This window comes from Neolamprologus multifasciatus, chromosome 13 (genome assembly GCF_963576455.1).
Source record: "Neolamprologus multifasciatus chromosome 13, fNeoMul1.2, whole genome shotgun sequence".
NCBI lineage: Eukaryota > Metazoa > Chordata > Actinopteri > Cichliformes > Cichlidae > Neolamprologus > Neolamprologus multifasciatus.
This window is the reverse complement of record NC_140451.1, coordinates 30,017,926-30,039,777: the sequence shown is the minus strand read 5'-3', so window position 1 is coordinate 30,039,777 and position 21,852 is coordinate 30,017,926. Positions and strand designations below refer to the sequence as shown.

Below are 21,852 nucleotides of genomic sequence, written 5' to 3'. Positions count from 1 at the left end.
GTTTTATTTTGGAAGACAAGTCTCTTTATTGCCATCTGTTGCATCCTGTGATTGATTGTTGCTGCAATGATACCCTATTTACAGTGAGATGCTTTACATCCAATGTGGACCTAGCGATGGTGGTGGTGCCCGACTGGTTGCCTTTCTTATCTGTGCTCAGTTTTTGACAGTTTAACAACTTCTTCTGTCTTTATTGTCATTATTTTTATTTTCATTTTGTGTGGTAACTATCTTATTTGTTTTTATTTAACACGGTAGGATGTGTCATCTTGTTTTTAATCCACCTCTTTATTTTTTTTTAAGTTTTAAGTTGGTAATTTTAGTTCTTTCCTTCCTTTCTTTCTTTTTTTTATGCACAAGCACTAAAGTAGATGATTCGACATCACCTCCCAGGTGACCTCAATCGCCGACGGTTTGTCAGTTGTGGTACTGTAGGCTCTGAGAAGCTGCATGCTGACTTACCCTGACCTCCGTTAGACGGCTGTTGTTCTGACGGGCAGCAGAAAAATGCAGGGAGATATTAATGGTCCATCATCCTATTCATGCAACCCATTTCAAGAGCACCCTATTTTCATCTCTTGCCTACCAATGCCTGACCCTTACTGGATATACTGGGACTCGAACTTAAGACTCTGGCTCTAAAGGCATGTAGTCCTACCACTACTCTATATCTACATTATTTGGGTTTGTGTGGTTACCAAAGGTTTTGTAATGTGTATGGTGTTTTGTGGGTGAGAGTGAGACTGAGGGTTTTTAGCATATTTGATTATTTTATTCTACATCTATCTTGGATATTTATTATTATTATTATTATCATTATTTTTACAGTGGATAATATCATCTAAAAGTTTGTTGTTTTTTTACTTTGGACCAAAACGAGTTGACTGATGGATGCTGCATTGCTTAAATGGCTAAAAAGACCAAGATAAGATCATTTCTTTCCTTTTGCCTTAATGATTCCATTATGCTCTCAAGTACTCACAGCAATTCTGGTAGAACATGTTACCCACGATCTCACGTCATGCCCCGCACAGAGGAACTCGACTGTTACGAGGGTAAAATGCAGGTGCTTGTACGCTGCAGATAACACAACAGCCTTTTCTGTCTCACCTTCACAGAACAGCAATGGACGGCTTCCAAGTGCATGAAAAAACTAACAAGAGGCTCTTTGTATGATGCGTGTGTGGTTTGTTCCACCTACAGTAGCCACCAAGTTTCCAGATGTCTCCACTGGGACACACTGTTTCCACTATGGCTGCCAGCACACGCACACACATGCACTGATGTCATTGATGGTAAAGGATGGCGTTTTTTTGGAGTTGGGGGTAGAACATGTAAATGCTCCAGATCTGCAGAGAGCCAAAGGGGAGGATGACTTTTCTTCATCCCCGTTCTTCCTTTTTTTTTACTCTTAACTTCCCTCAGTACATACAAAATGATTTTATACGTGCTTCTATAATCAAACACCAAAACTATAACTTCACCACACATTAAATGTATTATTTAAACTCATGCATTTTCCTCTTATATTTCACCATTTAAAAATTACACAAACTAATGAAATCTTTCATTGGAGGCAAAACTCTGCAGCAAAACGTTAGCATCTCATTAAGATTTTCTTTTCTTGGTTTTTAAATGAAAAGATGCAGACAGGTGACAAAATAAACGGAATAATTATTGTAGCAGCTTTATAAAATAAACATGTAGCACCAGAACAGCTTCAGTGCAGCTTGGCATCAATTCTGTGGAGGCATAAAGAACAACTCGTCGTTTTGTGTTTCAGCGATGGTTTAAAATAAAATTGGTCCAAAATCTCCCACGGGTGTTCTGCTGCGCTGAGATCTGGTGATTGTGAAAGTCACGGCAGATGATTCACACCGTTTTCATCCTCATCCTCGTTTCCCATGGATGTCATCCTGAAAGAGACGACTCCCATCAGGGCAAAAAATATTTCATTATGGAATAAATGTGATCCCTCAGAGCAGCTTTGCATCGATTTGCAGCAAACCTTCACTCTAGAGCACCCAAACCAAATGTAGCGTAACAGATTCACCAGATATCCTCCCTGCAGGGGTCAAAGGTTTCAGGCTTTCCCTTTAAGTTGTCATCTATCTGTATACAAGCATTCTAGGCCATGATAGATATACCTGCAAAACCTCAGTGCTAGTATTTTCCTCCACCATGCCTAAGCAGAGCACGGCTGCAGATTCCTACTCATGTTGCTAAATTGAGAAAAAGTTACGATGGAGGCCTGTTGTTGCCATCGTTGGTCACATGGTCTTTTTCCATCATAAAATCAATGCCATACAACTTTCAAGCGTAACAGACCTCAAATAGCATTGATCCGGGGCTAAATGTGGCTTCTAGTGGAGAAGTGAAAGCTGTAAATTGAAGCAGCTCAAGTGAACATGTGAGATCAGGCCAGGCACATCTGCACTCTATGAACAGAATAATATCACGAGATTGGAAATAATTGAGTAAATTTACTATTTCGGTAAATATCAGATGTTGTTTCGGAAAACACTGCACCGACTTGGCTGCTCTTCCCCTCCTCATTTTCTCTCTAGCTCTTCACATCTGTCAATTAGTGATAATGGACCACATCGGCCAGGAGGAGACCACTCCCACACTCCCTCTCTATTCCCTCCCTCCTTGACACACAAACACACACACACATCCACTCTCTCTCTCTCCCTCTGTCTTTCTTTCTATCTCTCAGTCAGTAATAATGGAGCCCAGCAGTCCAAAGAAGATCCAGTTCGCCGTGCCTCCGCTGCAGGGACAGCTTGACCCACAGGCCGCCGAACATGTGAGTGTATCCGAGCATGTGTGGGCCAAAGAGTTTGGCTCGTGCATGTGAGAGCTGAATGGGGCTTTTATGTCCTGCGTGTGTTATCGGGAATTTTTCGGTGTGTGGGTGCAGAGCATGAGCGCAAGTCGGCATTATGAAAACGGCCGTTTGTGTATCTGGCTGACAGCATGTGTATTTAATATGTACGCCGTGTTTGAGCTGCAGTGCATGTGACACCTTTAAGTGCTTTGTTTTCACATCTGTTGGTCAGGCGTTTAAGTGCAGGAGATTTATGTGACTTTGAATAAATGATGTGAAAAAAATACACACTGAAATACCGTTTAAATAATTTAACAGTGACTTATTTACTTTACTTCCATAAACTTTTACATAGTGTATTTACTCCCATCTCTTCCAGGAATCAGAAATGCTTTTCCTTGTTTGTTTTACAAGTAGCTGATGGCGGAAATCCCAGGAAATCTTGCCCACCTTTTCTTCTGGGTTACTCTGGTTCAAAGGCAGTCATGGTAAAATGGGATACTTCTTACTAACTGACCGTTTCCTCAATAAACGTGGAGAAGCCTGGCAGAGGCACATTTTTTCTTTAGCTGATCCTGAGTGGCTCTAAGAGGAAGAAGCATAAGCTGCTTTTACAAACAAGCTTAACCGTCATATATCAGGGAGTTGCTGCTCTTTGCTTTTTGCTGACATCTTTATGGACTGTTTGAGGAAGTTGGTGATGAACAGTGACTGATTAGGGCCCCCCCTGCATCTAATGTTGGGGGAGTGACTGCCTCAGAAAGCGTTAGCATTCCCACAAAATCACGGATAAATCTCACAGATGGTTTTAAGAGATACCATCGCACCAACCTCTCCCTGTCAAATAAACAATGAATGACAGTGTGCCTTTTTTACTACTGGCTATCATTATTATTATGCTTTTTTTCCCCCTGTGATCAAGTGATCTTTTTAGTCATATAAGATTACAGTCTGAATGCCCTTACTGTATAGTGTTTACTTCAATGTGCAGTTGTACACCCACAGGCTGGTCCTGAGTCAGGAAAACATGCACTGTAAGGGTTAGGGATTGTTGCCAAAGTGTCTGCACATTAAATCTTTGGGAATATAGACTACAAGTTGCATTTAAAAATTAGAAATTTGGATTTGAAATGTCCTCAATATTACACTCTTCCAAAGAATGAGGTAGAAAAATAAATATTAAGTCAGGCAGTTTATCACAGCGTGGTTTGTGGAAAAGTTGTGCTTTTAAACCTTGAATCAAGTAATAAAAGTTTAAGTAGCAGACTGTATTTTTAATATGCACTGGGGATCATAAACCCATGAACCTCACCCAATAAGAGTACACTGTTACGTTTACACAGATGCACAGCGTTGTGTTTCTTTACACTGCGATAGTCGGGACAGTTTGTTCCAGCTGGTATTTTTCATAAAGGTTTATTTGGACAATGGACTGAAGTTGGTGTTCCCAAAGCCAACGAATGATTTCAAAGGTTAATGATGAAAATGTGTGTGTGTTTACCTCAGATCCGCCGCAGAAGACCAACTCCTGCCACTCTGCAGATCTACAGACAACCTGGCACAGGTGAGACGGGGAAAGAGGAAGTGAGAAAGGTTGAGAGGTAAAGTGGGAGACGGGCTGCTGAAAAGCAGCAGCTGTAATGGAACCTTTATTAGATTACTTTTGGTAAGTGATCTGAGCGTTTAGAGCGGGCTGATGGATGCCTGCAGAGTGTGTGTTTGTGCTCTAAGCTGTTATAAATCCCTCTACACGGGAACCGACTGATTGAATAATCACGCTGATTCCATTCTCTGAGCTCAGCTCTGAGGCTGGTCCCATTACAACTGCACTGAGCTCTGCAGGCGCCCGATGTGGTTTGAAGATGCCATTTTGTCCATTTCTAAAGTAAGAAAATCCCAAAAATGTTGCTTAAAAGGAAAAAAAAAAAGCCAGAGAGCGAGACAGTATCTTCAACACACAGAGAGAAATATTCTCAGCAGAGGGCAGCCACAAATCAGTTCACAGAATATCTCGATCTTGCTGTGCATGATTAGCTATGCTATGCACAAAAAGAATCTAAAGCTCGTGATTTTCAAGTCTTCGTTAAAGAAAGGACTGTTTTCATTTTTAAACCTTGGTTATTTTTCACGCCTTCCTCTTTATCTAGCAAATGACACTCAAAACGCAACAGTGAGAGTCTTGAGAGAGTCTGCACATAATTCTAAATGTTTTATCGTCTGCGGTATAAACATGAATATTCTTTTTAATCTCACCATTTCCATTAACCAATTATAATAATAATAATGGATTGGATTTATATAGCACTTTTCAAGGCACCCAAAGCGCTTTACAATGCCACTATTCATTCACTCTCGCATTCACACACTGGTGGAGGCAGCTACGGTTGTAGCCACAGCTGCCCTGGGGCAGACTGACAGAAGTGAGGCTGCCATATCGCGCCATCGGCCCCTCTGCCCAACACCAGTAGGCGGTAGGTGAAGTGTCTTGCCCAAGGACACAACGACCAGGGCACGATCTGATATCGTCGTCTTGGTGTTGTTCCCAGATCATCATACTAAAGGTTGTTCCAGGATCAACATTGCAAGTGACCAATCAGAATGTTGTGATGTCATACTTTTGCGACTTTGGAAAAAACCGGCGTAAAACAAAAAACTGTACTTATGCTGCGAGAAACCGCCTTTGTCCGCCGATCAACGGACCCTAACCCTGACCCTAACCCTTTAATAAACGCTAAGCAGAATTGATATTGTCCCTGCAACATTGGAATTTCATAAATGCACGAATGGGTTGGTGCGCAAAAGAATAACGTCACAATAATGTGATTGGTCACTTGCAATGTTGAACCTGGAACAACATTTTCATGATGATCTGGGAACAACACCAACACAACGATATCAGATCATCCACGACCAGGACAGAGAGCCCAGGGATCGAACCGGCGACCTTCCGATTACGCTTCCCAACCCCCTGAGCCACAGTCGCCCTGTTTTGACCTAAATCATGACCTAAAACCACTTTAAATTTGTAGTTCTTCCTAATTTTCAGTCAGTACACCCGCCGGTCTGTAGGAGGAGAAACAGCTGGCAGCTGTGAAAGCAAGAAGCAACCACATGCTTTCAAATAAGGTCACTGGGACAGGAACTGCAGACCCAGTGTTCTAAATTTGCTAATTAGTTTCAATATTTTTCTACTCTTTGAAATGATGGCAGATATTTTTCATATTAAGTTAAAAAAAAAAAAACCAAAAATTACTGTGGCTGTGGTCTGCAAGCCAAAGTGTTCTTACGCAAGGCACCCGACCCTGAGTTACTCCTGATGCATTCAGAGTGTCGATGTTAGATAGAAAACACTTCTGTGCTTGTATGAATGTGTGTGTGAATGGGTGAATTTGCCTTGTTACATAAGAACATCTTTAACGTTGAAAATCCCCCAGAGCCAAAGGTCTCTGTGCTCTCAGCTTACAAGTGGTGTTTTTGAAACACACAGACACACACGTTTTCATATCTTAGTGAGGACATCTCTTCGACATAAAGCTTTCCCTAGCTGTTTACCCTAACTATCAACAATGAACGCCTAACCATAACCTAATTGTAACCCTGACACTAAAACCACATTTTGAGCCTCAAAAATGCCTTCGAACTCGTGAGGACGGCATTTTGTCCCCATAGGTGACTGTTGGTCCCCACAAGTATAGTAGGACGTCATCTGAAACAGTCACGCTGAGCTGAGGTTTTTGAATCTCACAATCTATTTTGGGTGTATTAATTTTGTATGTTTGGAATTTCTTCTTATTGGCAGCAGCTGCCAAAAGACAACAACCAATAATGGACGTGTATGAGTCCAATATCTGTTACAGTCAGTGTTGGGAAGGTTACTTTTAAAATGTATTCCATTACAGAATACAGAATACATGCCCCAAAATGTATTCTGTAACGTATTCCGTTACGTTACTCAATGAGAGTAACGTATCCTGAATACTTTGGATTACTTAATATATTATCATGCTGTTTACAACTACATGAATGTACTATTGCTGTGATTTATTACTGTTACTGAAGGTCCGCGGCTCCGAACCGTAGTAAAGGGACCTCTGGCTGATACGGTGGGTTCTGTGTCGGGCTAGTAGCTGAAAACTAGCTTTACTTTGTTGTCTGGGTCAACTTTGCTAGAGAGAGACAGAGAGAGGCATTGAAAGGCTGCTCCAACAGAACTTATTGTTTTTGGAGGAAAACACGAACACGGTGTACAGTCGAGTCTTAATAGCTTACTTACAACTGGGCTCGTCAGGCTCTCTTCTTGGCTGCAGTGGTTATTATTATATTTACATGCTTCCAGCTCCCGTTTCTGCTCGATGACAGCTCGTACTTTTCCTTTTTCTCCCTCCCTCGCTCACAGACACATAACGTGTATGCCAGTCCATTCTCCCTGCAGCACGGACTACACTGCCTATGATGCTACATTCTTTAGAGCTATACCTGTAGCATTCTGCCTATTAGCTTAGCACAACAACAACAGGCGCTCTCTCACCCAGGAAGCACGCAGAGAGAGCGCGTCACCCTGTAACCATGGCAACCGTAACGCTGCCACCTGGAACAACAGAACGTAGCAGTGATGCCAACTTTTGGATTAGCGAGTTTTCAGACCCCCTAGCGACTTTTTTTCTAAAAAAAAAGTCGCTAGGGGGTCTGACAAACACCACTTGTAAGCTGAGAGCACAGAGACCTTTGGCTCTGCAGGATTTTCAACCACACACACTTTTTTTCTAAAAAAAAAAGTCGCTAAAAAAAAGACGTGAAAGACATTACAAAAAACAATAATTGCTAAAAGAAATTTAATTTGTAGTTCTAAATAAATTCTAAATGCATTTAGGACGTTTTTTGCTCACTTTATGTCTCGTCCACGATGTTATTTCTCTCTCCAGCAGCGTAGGTTACAATTACATTAGCTGGAACGTAGCTGTCAAACAAAACCCAAACAGGCCTGACCCGCCACAATATGAAACAGGGAAGTACCGCCGTGTAATCCATTTATTTCAACAAAGTAACTGTATTCTAAATACCACCTTTTTAAACGGTAACTGTAACGGAATACAGTTACTCATATTTTGTATTTTAAATACGTAACGGCGGTACATGTATTCCGTTACTCCCCAACACTGGTTACAGATCTCAGGTTATCAGTTCCACAGCAAATTGTAGTTCATGCTGACTTAATCTCATCAACTCTCTAAATGTGTATTAATCTAAAGATTAAAAACATCCCGGGCTAATAACCTGTTTTATTTTTCAACGATGAAAATTTCAGCCTAAAGAAACTGAGAAGTTTTGGTGCAGATATTCATCTCTTAGCTGATGACATTTGTCAAGCAGCTGTTAAGACACTTGTTCCTTTGTTTAAGATACGATAATCAATCCCCTGCAGATGAAACATGGGCGCAGGGCCCTGAGGAGTCCCGTTGCAGAGAATCTGAGAATCAGTGCTTGTTACAACTCCTGCACCGTATCGAGGTCAGGTTACAAGCTGTGATGCACTGGTCAAACAATAAAGCTGTTCTTTATTCTGCAAGTGTTACTGGAGTCTTTTAGATGTTCTTCTCTGTGCACCATGAAAGTAGGTGAAGTTGTGCCAGAAACCTCTGTTGCGTTTCTTTAATATTTGTTAGTGAGTAAATCAAGTAATTAAAAAAATGATACAAAGCCAAAAGACTCCAAAGGACTGCAAAACGAGACAGAAGCAAACTTCAAAAAGGGGGAAATGACTAGAATGAGATTCTAAACAGACCATAGAAGAAGTAAACACAAGATTGGCAGAAATAAGCCTCTTTTCAGGAACCTGGGAGGAGTCAGGGCATTTCCGACACAGGAACCGGAGTCAAAAGGAATTCTGGAAGAATTATTTAACCCACAAGTTTCAGAAGAGTCACTAATATTTTATAAAAATTTAGGAACTTTACGAGTGGCGATTGCAGCCCTACTGTGTCTCCTCACAGACTTTTATACAGCCAGTCTTGTTTTTGCAAATAGAGAAATCGCCCCCTACTGGTCATTAATAGGGATGCAGGTTAAAAGCGCTGCGATCCAGAAGCTACTTTTGCACTTTCTGTGTTTATACCAAATCTGTCACAGTGGCCATTGTAACATAATTTAAGATCTGGATACTACATCCATATTTTGTATACAGTCTGTGGTTTCAATGAGCACGAGGACGAGTAAGCAGTCGTGGCCACCCGGAGAAATAAAATGTTATTTTCTAAATTGCACACAGACCTGCAGCCCTGACACAGACTGAGGACAGAGATGGAGACCGCTGAGATGTAACACACATGTAGAAACAGTCATTACTATTTTAGCAGAATAAACCTTTTCAGCCTTTATAAGGGCAGTGGAAACACAAGCAAACAGCAGAATAGGAACCTTTTAGCTTCTTGTAACAGGTTCCTGGCACTAAAAACCTTTGGTGCTTTGAGTGGGGATATGGCTGTTAAATCAAAGCAGACACAGAAATACAAAAAGCAGAAAAGTTGGAAGAATAACATGAAAAACTGCCAAGAGATGCAAATCAAGCAAAACAAGATGCACAACAGAAACAGATGTAAAGCAATAAAAAAATACACATCCCATTATTGACAAATAAAAATGATGCTTAAAAATTTATTATTTATACCTTATTGATATTTGAACTCATCAATAATATCATAAGAGTAACTGTTCTTTTTGTTAATTTGTGATTTAAGTTTTATGTGTTTGCCAAAAATAAAGAATTAAATAAAATAACTAATTAATTTCTCTACAGATAAAATTTTCTATAGATAGCAATGACATGTTTTGACCACAGTAAAAATCTGACAGCCAATAGGTGCAGAAATAATAGAAAAAGATCCGAGCAGATGGTGAAGAAACAACACCAGAGACTCAAAACTGAATAGTTTTGCACCTTTGCACCTCCTCCCGTGTGGGTGTATTGTTACTGCATGCATACTGGGTGAGGGGCTTTTTACATGACCAGGGGCCTATTCTCTCATAATCCCTCCATGTCTGTAAGGGCGATCAATACTGATTAACACGATCAGCACCAGTACATGTTGCACTGGGAAGCGTACAAACTGCAGCTGTGCTGTTTTTGAAGTGGATCGCAGCATGGCTTCAGGCCACAGAGGAAGCCAAATTACTAAAAACCCGCTACCCATTACCTATGTGGTGTGAACTAGCTGGCAGACCCCGCCCCCCCATGAGAACTGTTAATGCCAGCATTCACACTACTGAGCTGGAAACCTGTTAATAAGAAAGCAAAGAATCAAAAGAAAGAGGTGAGGTTATGGCAAATGGATTTAAGGCTAAAGCTCACTTTCTGTTGTTTTATCTCTCCTGCAGATGCTGGAGATCAGAACAATGCCAGCGGAGACTCACAGGTTTGTATATATAGTTGTAAATGCACACAGATACAGGGAAAAGAGAAACTCAGCAACAGGTAAACATTTGTCAGATGAAAATAATAATAATCTTCTCTGTATAAGCAAAATAAAAATAAAAAAAGACCTCCACAATGTTAGCGACGGATAAAGTAATGCAAAACAACCTCAAGTTACATTTGTTTTTCACATTGTATTGTATCTTTATTTATTTCAGACATATACAGAAAAAAAAACAATATATACACAAGTACACGTACTTGCATTTACAAATATGAATATATATGTAAATACACACACATATGTGCTAAGATAAAACAAAAAAATAAAATAAATAAAATAAAACAGAGTCTAAATGACATGAAATGACAACTATTAGGTCTGAAATGGAGTAGGAAGAAGTATAACATACTTATTAATCCCTACCCCATGCTCAACATTCTATTGAATCCCACTATTCACCTAATTCCCATCATCACTTACCCCACACAATAAACAAGGAGAACATGTATAAACATAGCTACAGTGATAGATATAATTTAGATACAATTTAGCATAGTTATATATACAATGGGTGATCAACTTTATCAGTTTCATATTCTTCCAAAATCAGTTTTCGAAACATCTTTATAAACTGACTAATGCTTGAACATTGCTGTAAGTCCACAGTAAAACTAGTAACACAAAAGGTTTTAACCTTTGTCTGTGCTTTAAGAGTCTTCAGATTTAATTTTCCCCTCAATTCATAGTCCCCTTCTCTGTCAAAAAACATCCTCTGTACATTTCCTGGTAACATATTGTATCTGGCTTTGTACATAATTTTTGCAGTTTTATATTTTATAAGATCCATAAACTTCAGAATTTTTCATTTCAAGAACATGATGTTAGTTATGGTCTCTAAATCCTGCTTTAGTAATAATCCTGATTGCTTTTTTCTGAGTTTTACATAGTGGTTGAAGTGAAGTTTTGTATGTATTTCCCCAGATTTCCACACAGTATTCTAAATATGGCAATATAAGTGAACAGTAAAGTACCCGGAGTGATTTGGAAGGCAAAAAATGTGACTGTAAAATGACTGTAATCAGTGTCGTCTATGACAGAAATGCAAAATATCTTTAAGGGTTTCAGTTATTTTATGAAAAAAAGAATTTAAAAATACTAACTATGAAAATTAGACAATCTAATTTTGATTTTGTATTACTGTATCCAACCATCAATTTAACATCATAGTGTAGATGAACTGGAAGCAACCACCCATTACAATGAAGTGATTATAGTCAAGGTGTTTTTTTCATCCTTCTAAAAACATTTGACTGTTAGCCATGGTTCACTGCAAAAAATAATGTATTGATTATCGAATTAAAAACAGTAATTGGAAGATTTTTATGATTAAAGATTCACAACTGCCGATAAATAGATATGTTTGGACTCCACTCAGTCATTTGACGGTTAGAGGAGAATTTTCATTTTGAACTTTTGTCAAAACGATGATTTTATTTTCTTTTGCTCTGCAGGCGTCAGAGTCCTCTCAGAGGAAGCAGAGCACCTATGCCCCACCCTCCATGAAAGGTAAATGCACAGCTGGTTCCAGCTTTGTCTCCATTTAATTAAAAAACAAAACAAAAAAACAAAAAACAAACATCTACAATGTCTATAAAAAGCATAAAAGCTCAATTTTCCCTCGAGGAGAGGATTATGAGGATTTATGTGGTGCATCACAAGCCCAAATGCTATCTGTTGTTTTAAAAGCCACATTTTCCTATAATTAAAACACCAACGAGATGCACCAGAAACAACAAAGACGCCAGAATGTGCATTAAAACAATAATGAAAAACATGTAGCATCACTGATAGAAAAGTAAAGATTCTACATGTTTAAGGAGCTGCGACAGCGTTTGTCTTTGTAGTCTATGAAAAGGCACAGAAACAGAAATAAAAGCATCTACTGTTGATGTTTTTTTATAAATCAATTACACATCTTTGACTCAGACGAGCTTAAAGTTCTGGATAATTAGCAACAGACTCTCTATTGTATCTGTTTGGCATCATCAAAATCAGTCTGATGTGAGCGAGACCGAGCCGACAATCAGCATGTTGTTAGAAAATGTTATCCAACCAGCTAAATTCAATAACTAACACATCATTTATAGTCAGAATAAAAGCTACAAACTTGTCCTTATGCGTGTATTTTCATTCAGTCTATTGATTTTATTTTCTACAAAATTTCGATACGATATCCTCTAATGTCTGCGATGTCATTGCTTGCAGCTGTGTACACACTAGTCTCTTCCCTCCTCTCTTAAGTTTCGTGGTATCTGTATGTTCTGCCTTTAAGATGGAAGCTCTGTTTGTTTTGCTTCACATATTTGTTGTTCTTAAGATTTCCTTTCTTTAGTCTGAGTTTTGGCCTTGTTTGTTCTTTAGCCTCTGGCCCTGTTTTTCCCAGCCTGTGATCTGATTTCCAGCTGGCAGCGTGACAGAGAGAAGATAGTCAGGGTTACTTCTAATAGCTCGTCTTTTTTCCTTTATTATCACTCATATATATATATATATCCTGCCACAGCGGTGGGTGTTTATATTAAAGGGAATCAGGCAAATGTTTTTTAAAAAAGAAGAAACCTCTGAGGGCTCGTTTTCAGACAGCTTTTTCTAGTCTTGGTTCTGGATGAGAGCACATGTCCTCAGGAAGATGGACACAGCTCTGGGCGTTCAAACTACTACTTATGAGGAGAAGCCAATGACAAAATCTAGAGGAAGGGTGGCTTTAAAAGCAAAGAAAGGCAAAACAACCTGGTTCAGACAGAAGACGATGAAGTAAGGGCCCCAGCATAACGTGAATATAAATGATTCTGAACTGTTAATCGGGGAATTCTAGAGTCCAAGATTACAAAATTATGAAGGTGGAACTGAGCAGAAGAGGTCCTCTTTAAAGTATGGATGGATTAATAACCACTTATGTCAAATATAGTTCATAGAAATGCTGTACTCTAGGCCTAATCGGCTGTGAATAATGGTCTGATGAAGACTTTGATCCGAAGCATGGATTTGCAGGGACTTAATTGTTTGAACAGATTCATTTGTCAACTCAGGCAGCGTCTCAGCTGTCGCCAGCAAAACGATGCAAAAAGCACCCGTCAGATGTCTTTTAGCCTTAGACTTTCCTGTAGCAGTTTTTGTCATTTTGTTATCGTCGCTGGAGCTGAATAATTGATGAAACTGTTATAGAGATTCTACATGGAAAGCAGGAATCAGAGGAAGTGATGCAACTGCTGCAGAACAGGAGAGGCTGATTGAGAAAAAAGAAGGAAAAAACACACTGGTGATTTTTTTATATCGGGGGAGCACGGACAACTCTGCGAGGACGCAGAAAAAGGTTTGTGTTTTAAGGGGGAAATTATAAAGAGGAAAGAAAAAGAACACAGCACATATAAGTCTGTGCAGAGAGTGCAGCACTGACTTGATTCCAGGAAGTGGAGACTGTAAAAGCTTTTCTTTTATTGATCCCAGCTGAGGGAGTGTGTATGTAAGACTAAGTGAAAGAGGGAGAGTGTGTGTGTGTGTGTGTGTGTGTGTGTGTGGCTAATAGTCTCTTGAGTAGCTGCCTATGCACTAAATCCATAGCAAGCATTTACATTTTGTTGGATAAGGAAAAAACTTTTATTTATAAATCTAATGTCCCAGCGCGGTGTTTCATATTTTCTCTCACTGTCGTACTTTTTTTTTTTTTAAATATTATATTTCATCAAAGCCTCATCAGGCTCACACTGTTGACAAAACAAAAACCTTAATTCAAACAATAAACAATTTTTATCATTTTAAAATACACATTATAGTATTTAATAGTTTTAGTCTTCACTTTCTCAGGGTTCATTATTATTATTGTTATTATTATTAATACACTTTTGAGTTTTTAAGTTTAGTTCCAACTATATTAACCTTGATCTGTGTGTGATTCAGTATTATATTTGACAAACTTATAAAATACAAAAGTTCTTCCTTAAGAGCCTAAACATTTACAGTAAATCAGCAACTGCTAAAAATCTACAAGTGATAGTTTAAGGAGCTTGAAAAGAAAAAGCGTATGGATTTTTTAGGTTTCTTGAAGACTTTTTACCTCTCACCCGAGAAGCTTCTTCAAATCTGAGAGCAATTGGTGGAGAGTCCCAGATTTTAAGACCTATGCGAGTGTTCCCAGGAGGGTCATGGACCCCCTATTGATCCTCTACCTAATCACATGAGCCAAGGTGTGAAAATGGGTGTGGGTCACAATCAGCCAGGGTTTCGGATGAACCCACTGTGGAATCTAGCCCCACCCTGTCATGTGACTTCCTGAGGTCAAAAAGCCCAGGATGTGATTTGGCTTTAAGGCATCTGGGAAGGGATCTCAAAACTGGATTATAGATGGCAGACAGTTGGTGTCGTAAACCACCGCCTCTGTTCAAAGATGGTCGCTCACAGTGGACATAGATGCTTCTTTCACTCCTCTTTCAAACCATCTCTCTTCTCTGTCCAAAATGTGAACATCCTCGAAAGAGTGACCTTAGTCCTTTAGATGCAGATGACTCTCTACCAATTGCTCTTAGAACTAGAGAAGCTTCTCGGATGAGAGGTTAAACATCTTCAAGAAACCTAAAAAGGTCCAGATGCTTTTGTTTCCAAGCTCCTTAGACTACATTCAACTGGATGACTGAGAACCTTCACAGACTTCTTCTACAAGTGATACATATTCCTCTGGTTTAACTTTGATGTTACTAGAAGCAAAAAATTTTGCGAGATCTCGCAAAACAAACTCGGGATCTCGCAAAACTTTTGCGAGATCTCACAAAAGTCCGTCTTAATTTTTTTTTTCTCCCATGTCCCCTGCGGGGCTCCATAGTTTTGCTCTCCTTCAGTTTAACTTTTTGATCTTCTAATTTGGTCCCTTTCATTTTCATTCTACAAATTCCTTTTTACTTTTGCTATCTTGAGCCGTTTCTGCGCTAAAGTGATGTGCCTGTAGTTGAAGTGTATCTCCACTAGAGGTGCTCTTCTCTCCTCAGAGCTTCAGCTGGGGGTGGAGCAACACCTTCTGGAGGCAGGGCTCTGTGAGACAGACAGCGAGCTCAGCCCAGTCACAGCAGAGCTCTATGTTACCGCAATGTGGGGTAATCACAATGGGCCAGAGGAAGCCAATGGGAATGAGGCGAGTCTGCTGTTAGCCAATCAAGAGAGAGGAGTGGCAGAGAGCAACAGTTCAGGGGGTAAAATATCTTTAGCTGGACATACATAACACCAACTGGTCAGCAGTGTACTCCAAAAAAACCCAAAACCAATCACTTTTGTCTAGTTGTAACACAATAATGACTTACTTTGACTTCAAGGTCAGCTAGTTTAGTGACGTCCATGCCAACTAAATGTTGGCAGAGTAAAATTGAAACCCAAAACACAGTTCTCATGCCATAATCTGACTTTTTGGAGTAAACAGTTGGCCTTACACACACACACACACACACACATGTTCATTTCAAGACTAAATTATGATATTGTGAAGTTGCCAGCAGCAAAAGCCAGATTAAGTTGCATGCAAGTACTGCAGATAAAGTGTCATAAAATAAAATAACAAGAAACAAAATTATATTTGCATTTATGCACGGTATTACCTTTTGCAGACCTTTTGCAGACATGCTTGTGCAGTCCTCTAAAAGACCTAACATTAAATAGCCCATCAGTGACGATGCTATTTAAATTGCTAACCTGAACACTTTCCACTGTTTTTAACGCTCACTTCACTACAAAGTAATCGTTTGTTATGACTTTTGTACCTTCAGGTGTAGGGATATTAAACAGCACAAACATTTGGCCAACACCGGTGACACTACAGGGCTATAGCATGTAGACGAAGGTCTGCAAAGTTGTGTGTAGGATCAATGCACAGCCCTGCTGGTCCTTTGAGTCCATGGATCTAATGAAGAAAGTTGTGTCACTTGAACCCGTGCAGATCTAGCTATGCTTGCATACACAGAAACTATATCATAGTACTGCATTGAATATAATAATAAGTATGGACCTACAGGCCAGCAGATCCATGTTATTTTCCTTTCTAAATTAGGACCCATGTATTCAGGCCTGGCCAGACACTTGTGAGCAAGCTCCCCTCCAAGGTCAGGCTGAAGGGGGTTATTATCTTCTGAGCAAGCATGACCCATTATCCTCAGGAGATCCTCCAGGGGCCACAGACAGCATCGTTATAAGAGGGGGGGGGGGGGGGGGGATTCATGCTGAAAGCAGAACGTCGAAGTGCCTTTTTTTAATAAGAGTGGCGCCTCCTGCCTTGGAGAGAAGACTCAGGTATAGCTGGAGAGATTACCTGTCCCAGCAGAAAGGCCACAGGATCCACTATGAGGAATATTACAGTGTTGGAGAAAAACATTTACAGTACTGTGCACTAAAGTACACTGAAACTGAACCTTGGATAGACGATAATGAGTGCATAGATGCAGTGCAAACAGTTTACTGATTAGCCCAAGGACAGTATTTCCATAAAACAAACTGTAACGGGACGTAGTTGCATCGAGTTTGCTCATTAAAATAATAAACGAGCTCGCAGTTATCCAGTGCAAAAACATTTGAAAGTTGTGTTTGCACTCAGCTTTAAGTCTTCTCTCCTTCCTGTATAGCCATGAAATTAACTGTTGTTCAGGATTTATTAGCGGAGTTTTACTCCTGACAGCAGAGTTATGCAGACACACCAGCGTATAAATTCAAACGACATCGATCACCACAGCAAAGATTCAATGCAGTGCTATAAATTAAGCTCTAGTCTCTCAGCTGCCTGCTCTTATCAGCCACCGCAGCCTAGTCCTGAGAAAACCACCTCCCAGCAACGCACAGCAAACAGAAAGTCAGATACGAGCTGGTGAGGAAAGCTGAACATCGAGCAGCTAAAGCAGCAGATATTTTTCTTAGCTTAGTCTATTAGAAAGGAAGAACTGCGACTGTAAACAGCTGCTGCTTTTACTCGAATCCTGAGTGTCCAAAATCTGCTATTTCTCTAAAATAACCACTGATGCACAAACTCTAACCTTCACTGCATGCTCACATTTCCATACTAACAGTCTGTGATTTGAAATTTGTTGAGAAGAGACTACTAACAGCACAACTCCTGTGTCTCCCTCTCTTATCTTCCTGTGGCTTTGCATGATATTCCACTCTTCTGCCTTCTTCCATCCTTCCTCTTCTCTTCCCATTTCTCAGATTTGTCATGTGACCACAAAAAGGAAGTGTCCAGTCCGGACTCTGTCTCCCGATAGCCGCCTTTCATCTCCTCGTCTCTCAGTAACCGACTTTCCCCTTCATCTTTCTCACTGGTGTTCATCACATCCTATTAACACTCTGCTTCACTCTTATGCTACACCTATATGCAGTATGATTTGATTTGGTAGCAGCTCTCATGCGCTTTCATGCGCACACACATGCACACAAAAGATTTTAGCTGGATGTACCAACTTTAAAAACTTTGGCTGTAAAAATAAAGATTATATTCAAGAACGTCTTTGTCCTACTTTCTCAAAGCCGTTTAAAAAAAACATACGTTTAGGCTGAAACATTTTTGCATTTGGGGTTTGGCTTCATGTTGAGTCATGTTGTTTATCCTGTCCTATGTCCTATTCCTCCTTTAAACATGAAGCCATGTGGGATAGAGCAGAGCAGACTGAGACAACCATTAAGAGATTAAAGCATTTATATCCGCAGCGACGTGGCTATCTGGAGATCAGCATCTGCACATCACTGCATTAACATGAGTTGTAAAGGAGTGCTTGGTTTATGCAGCACGAGTCCTGGTGTTTTTAAATCCCAAGGCCGCGAGAGGGGGGAAATAAAAACAATCCACAGACAGGATGTGCTGTGAGAAGAAGTGGCTTTACTATCACAGGTGGTTAAATGCATCGTTATCTGGTTTATCTTTGAATCCTGCTTAAAACTGCCAAAAGTGGCAAAAGTTCAGGTTAGGCAGCTTAAAACTGCCTTCATAATGCAAAACTGAGTTAAAATTTCCAGAAAACCTGACATTTTGACTCATGGATGGAAAAAAAACAAGAGAAAAAAAGGACTTTTTATATATAAATACTTAGCATCTTATAATAATGTCACACTATTAAGAATTATACAGTATTATAAGTACAGATTAGGGGTGCAACAATACTAGTATTGATATTGAACCGTTCGATACAGTGCTTTCGGTTCCGTACGCATATGTATGAACAATACAAAATTTTTAATTTATTTTATCAACTTTCCTTCTGACGATGCTGTCTGTGTTGAGCGCTCAGTGGATCTGCGCTCGACAGTGCAGCCTAGGCGGAGTAGTCGAACGCAGATTCACTGAGCGCAGGGCAAGCTAGCAGAGAAGTTAAGCTCTCCTTGTAACATGGCAAATTGAACCTCCCCCACCCCCATTCAGATTTGGCGTTTGGAACTATTTTGGTTTTCATGTGACGTATGACCCTGAAGGTAAGCTCATCATGGACAAAAGTAAAACAGTTGTGCCACGCAATGCTCAATTACATTGGTGAGAACTAGTGCGTTAGCGCAGTTAGCTCATTAACGTGTTGACGCTGTCCAGCCCCACGCACGGGGCGATCTGCAGTAGCTCGTTAACGGAGATTTGCCGTGTTGTGCGGTTAACGTCATTTCAGATTAACGCTGACAGCACTAGTGGGAACACAACGAATATGACTGCACATTTACTCCGACATCATCCTAGTGCAAAGACAAGTGGAAGCAGACAAAAACAACAAGCACGCATGCTACAAACTTTACCCGAGTCATTTAGACAGCCGTTAGCACATGATTCTCCTTATGGGGACCTGATATGTTTAATATGCTGCTGAGAATATAGCCCAGAAGAAGCGTATAGTATAGCTTTTATTTTGGAGAGAGCCATTTCTCTGTAATAAACTCTCTTTTCCAAAGATGAGTGATTTCTCGATCAGATAGATTAATTATTTTATCCCCTTGTTGTTTCAGCAACAATAAATTTAAAAACTGTACTTTTGACTTAAAATATATATTTATAATTTTAATAAATGACAAATTAAAAAGGCATGAACATTTTTTTTTGTATCGAAAAAGTATCAAACCGAACCAAACCGTGAATTTTGTGTATCATTGCACCCCTAGTACAGATATATCATTATGACAATGGTTATGATTATTATTAGCAGTGATGCCTTTACACGGTGTAACAGTAACAGATGGATAAACAAATCTGTATTTATAAACGGGAACACTAAGGAGGACTATGATAACTGTATGGGATCAGCAAGCGCTACCAAATACTTTTGTGTGTTCATTATTTAAATTTTTTGTCCTCCAGTTAATGAGAATTAGGAGAAAAACTCGAAAGTCTCCATCAATTACTGTGATCTCACCGGGTTAACTCTTTCCTTGCACTTCTGATTCATGGACATAATGGCAAAATTCACATTTTCCACTTTTAAAAATCTAAGAATTCCCATTTGGTGTTCGGAAAGGTTGATGGTGGAACAAATCACTTCACCTCTCACAAAAGCAGCCCAATGCTGCACACACATCTCAGATTTTCACACTTCATTTGTGTTATTAATACACAGTCCATCGTTAGGTGGTTGCTAGGCAGATTGTGAAGTAGTCAAATAGTTAACGTCACGATGTATTGTGTATATAAAAGGCTTGTTGATATAAGTGCATGTTACAGTCATGCAATTAAAATCATAATATGCTTTTAGAAGGTGTTATAGGAGCACGAGCTACAAATGTGTAATTTTGGGAAGCATGATGATGTCATCATATGAGGTGGAAGATGTACCTGTGTGACAGATCATGTAGGAGGAGTTTACAAACAGATTTTTGTATCATTGTAAGACCCTTTTTTAAAATGTGTTGACTTTTTTGGAGGCGCTGACCACAGTGTCTGTCACGTTTTTAAAACCTGGTTTCTTGGTTACTGTTGCAAAGCTTTATCTAGAAAAAGTACGTGTCACAGATGTTTCTGATTACTACGGAAACCCAACACATTATCTACAAACTTGTGCTGACAATTCATGTCCGTGAACACAAATAACTATTTCAGATTCTGCCTTGACAGCAGGGTGTTTCATTATAAGCCATAATTGCAGTGTCATTATCTTTCCTGCTCTCACCTGTAGTTTGGGTTTGGTCTTCTCTCCGTGCTTCTCTTTCCCGCTCTGTCTCCTCACCTTCCAGCTGCAGCTGACAGCTGCCCCTCCTGATTCTTCCAGAGGTCTCTTCCTGTTCTGGGCAAACATTTCAACTCTGAATAACCATCAGCTGACCAACGTTTCTCAAAGTTTATCTTGGTTGATTTACAGTTCAAAATAAAAGTCAGACATGTGACCTTACAGCTGGCTCAGTGTCATTTAAACCACTGCCTTGATAAGAGTAACAAGAATTAATTTATATTATTATTCTATTGATTTGAGAAAAAAATATTTTAAAAGGAGAGAAGAGTAAAAATGCTAAGAAATAAACATAAAAGTCTGACTGAACTCTTACTCTGATTTCAGTTTCTAATATCACAATTAAAGGCTTGCTTCACACGTCCATGATGCTGTTACTGTTCATTATGCAACAAAGGAGGAAAGATTGTAAAGAAGCTACACGTATGAGCTACACGCATTTACCGTCTGATACGATAAGGCTGTAGTTGTGTTTGGATGTTTACCTCTCATTTTCCAGTGTAGTACAGTGTTCTCCTTTAATGACTTCTAACTGCTAGAAAACTAAAAGTTGGATGCTGCCCATCAAACCTAAACTCTCATGCAGCTCATGGAGGAGTCGGGTGGGAGCTTACAGGGCTGAGGAATAACTGCATAACAGGCATGAAAAAATAGTTTAAACAGAAAATACAAGTAAATATCAGTAAATACTTGGACATCTTTGCCTTTTTGATCCACTAAGGGAGATCGTGGATCAAGAGTTGGGAGTTCGTCTTGCCAGAATTGAATTCAAAATCCTGCTCCTCACATACAAGGTCTTAAATAATCAGGCCCCATCTTATCTTAATGACCTTGTAGTACCATATCACCCTATTAGAGCACTTCGCTCTCGCTCTGCAGGCCTACTTGTTGTTCCTAGAGTATTTAAAAGTAGAATGGGAGGCAGAGCCTTCAGTTTTCAGGCCCCTCTTCTGTGGAACCAGCTTCCAGTTTGGATTCAGGAGACAGACACTATCTCTACTTTTAAGATTAGGCTTAAAACTTTCCTTTTTGCTAAAGCATATAGTTAGGGCTGGACCAGGTGACCCTGAATCCTCCCTTAGTTATGCTGCAATAGATGTAGGCTGCCGGGGGATTCCCATGATGCATTGAGTTTTTCCTTTCCAGTCACCTTTCTCACTCACTATGTATTAACAGACCTCTCTGTATTGAATCGTATCTGTTATTAATCTCTGTCTCTCTTCCACAGCATGTCTTTATCCTGTCTTCCTTCTCTCACCCCAACCGGTCGCAGCAGATGGCCGCCCCTCCCTGAGCCTGGTTCTGCCGGAGGTTTCTTCCTGTTAAAAGGGAGTTTTTCCTTCCCACTGTCGCCAAAGTGCTTGCTCATAGGGGGTCATATGATTGTTGGGCTTTT

At 39.9% G+C, this 21,852-nt stretch overlaps 1 protein-coding gene and 1 long non-coding RNA gene across 2 annotated transcripts; one reads left to right on the top strand and one right to left on the bottom strand.

Moving 5' to 3' along the window:
• Positions 1-335: 335 nt before the first annotated feature.
• On the bottom strand, positions 336-4,018 carry LOC146505776 (uncharacterized). The gene is made up of 2 exons (XR_014877612.1): positions 3,281-4,018; positions 336-1,916 (listed from the first exon to the last, which is right to left on the bottom strand). It is a non-coding gene; the product is annotated as an uncharacterized LOC146505776 (long non-coding RNA).
• Positions 2,642-20,457, top strand: ppp1r1c (protein phosphatase 1, regulatory (inhibitor) subunit 1C). Its single transcript, XM_085182948.1, has 6 exons — positions 2,642-2,809; positions 4,337-4,394; positions 10,202-10,239; positions 11,754-11,808; positions 15,279-15,479; positions 17,473-20,457. Exons 1-6 carry the CDS (start codon positions 2,729-2,731, stop codon positions 17,526-17,528), a joined length of 489 nt encoding a protein of 162 aa, XP_085039074.1. The 5' UTR covers positions 2,642-2,728; the 3' UTR covers positions 17,529-20,457.
• Positions 20,458-21,852: the final 1,395 nt, after the last annotated feature.